At 46.5% G+C, this 5,377-nt stretch overlaps 1 protein-coding gene across 1 annotated transcript in view; it reads right to left on the bottom strand.

Annotated features, from left to right (window-relative positions):
• Window positions 1-398: 398 nt before the first annotated feature.
• LOC110531328 (fibrinogen beta chain) overlaps window positions 399-5,377 on the bottom strand; it is a 10,555-nt gene continuing 5,576 nt past the window's right edge. Inside the window, exons 6-11 of the mRNA XM_036987044.2 lie at window positions 4,310-4,434; window positions 3,867-3,986; window positions 3,543-3,665; window positions 3,287-3,414; window positions 2,033-2,190; window positions 399-1,303 (exon numbers count right to left, since the gene is read on the bottom strand). Coding sequence (XP_036842939.2) covers window positions 1,072-1,303; window positions 2,033-2,190; window positions 3,287-3,414; window positions 3,543-3,665; window positions 3,867-3,986; window positions 4,310-4,434 — 886 coding nt within the window. The 3' untranslated portion in view covers window positions 399-1,071. The remainder of the gene's footprint in view (window positions 1,304-2,032; window positions 2,191-3,286; window positions 3,415-3,542; window positions 3,666-3,866; window positions 3,987-4,309; window positions 4,435-5,377) is intronic.

Below are 5,377 nucleotides of genomic sequence, written 5' to 3'. Positions count from 1 at the left end.
TCTCGATGTGCAAAACTGATAGAGACATACCCCAAGCGACTTACAGCTGTAATCGCAGCAAAAGGTGGCGCTACAAAGTATTAACTTAAGGGGGCTATATTTATGCAATAAAATGCAAATTAATTACTTAAATATCATACAATATGATTTTCTGGATTTTTGTTTGAAGTGTACCTATGATAAAAATTACAGACCTCTACATGCTTTGTAAGTAGGGAAAACCTGCAAAATCGGCAATGTATCAAATACTTGATCTCACCACTGTATATATATATATATATATATAGCTGTATATCATATTTGATTTCACATTTTACAGGTCACTTCATCCCATTCACATTCCAGGTAAATGATCTGATGGCTGTGAGTTGATACGATGATGACGAGAAAACATGAAATAAGTTCCACAACATGTTTTTATTGAGTAACGTAAGGGACAATCACACATCACACAGCGACAACACATGTGTTTTTTTTAAATCTTCTTTTTACTTGACTTTTCTCTGTTCAACCTTATAAAAAAAATTATAATTAAGACATCAGGTTCAGGTTTGAAACAACAACATCCCTTTTCTCTCTTTTTCTCTGCGTCATGCACCATTTGTTCCTCTGTAGTTTCTTTTAAAAAAAAAGCCCCTATTGAAGTCATTATACGTTTCCTTTAGTGTTTCAGAGATTTCGATCAGATTATGATTATGACACATTGGTGCTCTCTGTTGGCTCTCACATACAGTACGAACATAGAGAGCCTCCAAGCCAGTACCTTGTTTTCAGTGTTCCGCTCTAAATCAGGGGCTGATTTAGACCTGGGACTACCAGGTGTTCCCCTCTAAATCAGGGGCTGATTTAGACCTGGGACTACCAGGTGGGTGCAGTAAATTATTAGGTAGAACAGAAAGTCAGCTACGGGTCAGAGTTGAATCGTCCTGGGTACCGAAAGGGTGCAAACCTTTGTTTTTGACCTGATTCAGCTAAAGGTCCCTTCCTGTGTCTCTCGGTGTGTCTGTGTGTGTCTCTCTGTGTGTGTCTGTGTGTGTCTCTGTGCTTGTCCCTGTGTGTCCCTGTGTGTGTCTACCGCGAGGCGAAGTAGGGCCTGATCTTCATGCAGATGGCTTTGATAGAGTACCAGGATCCCTTCCAGTTCATCCACACCATGCCGTCATCTGTGCCGTGTTTTGCCATGTACCGCGTGTAAGTCCCGCCCCAGTAGTAACGGCCGTTTGGATTGGCTGAGTGACACCTGTTGTACCACCAACCACCGCCGTCCTCACGGGAGCACTGCTTGGACGGATCGCCTGGAGTCCTGTTAGAGGAGAGGGGGGTGACAGACACAGAGAGAGATGTTTTGATTGACTGAACAAAAATCCCTAAACCAAATGTAATTATTGGAGGGCTGTGTGTCTGCGGGTTTTCAAACCTCCCCATACTTGATTGATCAACTAAGGTCTAGGATTACTTAGGACCTCACCTCCCCTAGTTGTCTAGGTCTTCATTGATTAATTAGGACCTTCCCTTACCTGGTTGTCTAGGTCTTCATTGATTAGTTAGGACCTCCCCTTACCTGGTTGTCTAGGTCTTCATTGATTAGTTAGGACCTCCCCTCACCTGGTTGTCTAGGTCGTCATTGATTAGTTAGGACCTCACCTTACCTGGTTGTCTAGGTCGTCATTGATTAGTTAGGACCTCCCCTTACCTGGTTGTCTAGGTCGTCATTGATTAGTTAGGACCTCCCCTTACCTGGTTGTCTAGGTCGTCATTGATTAGTTAGGACCTCCCCTTACCTGGTTGTCTAGGTCGTCATTGATTAGTTAGGACCTCCCCTTACCTGGTTGTCTAGGTCGTCATTGATTAGTTAGGACCTCACCTTACCTGGTTGTCTAGGTCTTCATTGATTAGTTAGGACCTCCCCTCACCTGGTTGTCTAGGTCTTCATTGATTAGTTAGGACCTCCCCTCACCTGGTTGTCTAGGTCTTCATTGGAAAATAACTAGCAGACATACAGCCCCCCACCTCATCCAGCATCATCCCATACCAGTTATCGTTGTCTCTGTCGTAGGTGCTGAACATCATTCCATTGTGGATGGTCATGGTCCGGTTCTCTCCAAACAGCGCCGTAGCTCCGTCCAGCATCACGTTACCGGCTGTTCCTGAATACCCATCGATCGCCAATATGTAGTTGGACGTCTCGCCCTGCAATACATTAATAAATCAATCAGGATTTTTTCGTACATTAAAAAATAAACACTTTTTCTCCCCAATTTCGTGACATCCAATTGGTAGTTACAGTCTCGTGATATCAAATTGGTAGTTACAGTCTTGTCCCATCACTGCAACTCCCATATGGACTCGGGAGAGGCGAAGGTCGAGAGCCATGCGTCCTCCGAAACACGACCCTACCAAGCCGCACTGCTTCTTGACACACTGCTTGCTTATTAACCTGGAAGCCAGCCGCACCAAAGTGTCGGAGGGAACACTGTACAACGTAGTCAGCGTGCATGCGCCCAGCCCGCCACATGGAGTAGCTAGAGCATCTGGCTAAACCTTCTCCTAACCCGGACGACGCTGGGCCGCCTCATGGGTCTGCAACACAGCCTGTGCCGGCTGCAACACAGCCTGTGCCACTCGGGAGGCCCCCCAATTAATCAGGATTTTAATTATCATTATTCACATTTCACAACATTTTCCGTGCAAAGTGCTTTCCAGTAACCCAACTCCAGACCCCATTCTGCTGGCCGTTTGGGGATCTATTCTGCTGGCCATTTGGGGATCTATTCTGCTGGCCGTTTGGGGATCTATTCTGCTGGCCGTTTGGGGATCTATTCTGCTGGCCGTTTGGGGATCTATTCTGATGGCCGTTTTGGAAAAATTTGTTTGGAAAGTGTAGATGTATGGTCTGTCTGTCTGTCTGTCTGTCTGTCTGTCTGTCTGTCTGTCTGTCTGTCTGTTCCTTGTATAGTAAAGATACTATTACCTGTATAGTAAACTGTTGGTACTGGGTGTGGCTGTGTTACCTGTATAGTAAACTGTTTGTACTGGGCGTGGCTGTGTTACCTGTACAGTAAACTGTTGGTACTGGGCTGTGTTACCTGTACAGTAAACTGTTGGTACTGGGCGTGGCTGTGTTACCTGTACAGTAAACTTTCGGTACTGGGCGTGGCTGTGTTACCTGTACAGTAAACTTTCGGTACTGGGCGTGGCTGTGTTACCTGTACAGTAAACTGTGGGTACTGGGCGTGGCTGTGTTACCTGTATAGTAAACTGTGGGTACTGGGCGTGGCTGTGTTACCTGTATAGTAAACTTTCTGTACTGGGCGTGGACCTTGTTGCCAGACCAATCCTCCATCTCCATGAGGACCTCAGTGGGTCCCTGCTTGGTCAGCTGACTGATGCGGTCGTTACCCAGCCAGTACTCCCCTGTCACATGACACAGGACAAACACACGGTCAGTGACACCATGACTTTACCTCCTAAATTGACTGAATATAAATGAAATTGTATGTTTCCATTGTAATATATTCATATTCATATTTCCCTCCTCTCACCTGGAGTGTTGCAATGTCCCTTTCCGACGTCGAAGGCGATGTTTCCGAAACCACTGCGGTAGTTGTCCCAACGCCGGCCAAAGTCTACAGAACCATCCTTCCTGTTCTGAATAGTGGTCCAGCCTGGGGGGGGGGGGGGGGGGGGTGATAATATACAGTTCAAATAAAGGATAAATGGATAGATTCTCTCCGATTCCTTTCTCCAAAAGCACTTTTTCACTCCCCCTCATGTATTTAAAAGTTCTAGATATACACAAGCATGGCTGGAGTGAGAGAGAGAGAGAGAGAGAGAGAGAGAGAGAGAGAGAGAGAGAGAGCACCAACCTCCTTTCTGTGTGGTCTGGTCACAGTAGACCTTGTAGGGCTGGTAGAAGGAGTCAGGCTGGATCAGATACATCCCAGAATCCCTTCCTCCTTTCCTGAAGATGTCCTCACACTCCTTACCTGGGGGGGGGGGGGGGGGGGGCAGATAAGATTAGTCTGATGCCACAGGTGGGATCGGAAGCTCGGTCTTTCGCCCTGGGAAATCAACGTCTTAAGAAATCAATGACTCATGCTCTCATGATGAGAGAATTCCCTCTTGGGTGACAGTGATGTTGAAGTGGCAGGCAGGGTCACCTCATCATGAGAGCATGAGTCAGACTGACTTACTGTAAGCTACATTTCCACACACATAACCACCCACAGAACCACCCACCCACAGAACCACCCACAGAATCAACCACCCCGACCCACAGAACCACCCACCCCACTGTCCGCATCCTCACCAGAGACAACAGGAATGGGGCAGGAGACAGTGCACGGCTCCTTGCATTCTTCCCTCTGGGCCAGGATAGCCTTCTCCACTCTCTGAATCTTCAACCGGATCTTCTCAAGGACCCCTTGAAGAATCCTGACGGAAGAAGAAGACTTTGTTATGCCACCCCTGGTTCAATACAGACGCTAACGCTATAAGGAAGTGTTTCAGCTGTGACCATGGGATCTCTATGGCAGTGAGTAGACGCTAACGCTAAGGAAGTGTTTCAGCTGTGACCATAGGATCTCTATGGCAGTGAGTAGACGCTAACGCTAAGGAAGTGTTTCAGCTGTGACCATAGGATCTCTATGACAGTGAGTAGACGCTAACGCTAAGGAAGTGTTTCAGCTGTGACCATAGGATCTCTATGACAGTGAGTTGATGCTAACGCTAAGGAAGTGTTTCAGCTGTGATCATAGGATCTCTATGGCAGTGAGTAGATGCTAACGCTAAGGAAGTGTTTCAGCTGTGACCATAGGATCTCTATGACAGTGAGTTGATGCTAATGCTAAGGAAGTGTTTCAGCTGTGACCATAGGATCTCTATGGCAGTGAGTAGACGCTAACGCTAAGGAACTGTTTCAGCTGTGACCATAGGATCTCTATGACAGTGAGTTGATGCTAACGCTAAGGAAGTGTATCAGCTGTGACCATAGGATTTCTATGGTAGGATCTCTATGGCAGTGAGTAGACGCTAACGCTAAGGAAGTGTTTCAGCTGTGACCATAGGATCTCTATGATAGTGAGTTGATGCTAACGCTAAGGAAGTGTTTCAGCTGTGATCATAGGATCTCTATGGCAGTGAGTAGATGCTAACGCTAAGGAAGTGTTTCAGCTGTGACCATAGGATCTCTATGACAGTGAGTTGATGCTAATGCTAAGGAAGTGTTTCAGCTGTGACCATAGGATCTCTATGGCAGTGAGTAGACGCTAACGCTAAGGAAGTGTTTCAGCTGTGACCATAGGATCTCTATGACAGTGAGTTGATGCTAACGCTAAGGAAGTGTTTCAGCTGTGATCATAGGATCTCTATGGCAGTG

Source organism: Oncorhynchus mykiss, chromosome 9 (assembly GCF_057628025.1).
Source record: "Oncorhynchus mykiss isolate SJ-2025 chromosome 9, ASM5762802v1, whole genome shotgun sequence".
Lineage (NCBI taxonomy): Eukaryota > Metazoa > Chordata > Actinopteri > Salmoniformes > Salmonidae > Oncorhynchus > Oncorhynchus mykiss.
This window is presented reverse-complemented; position numbering and strand designations above follow the sequence as displayed.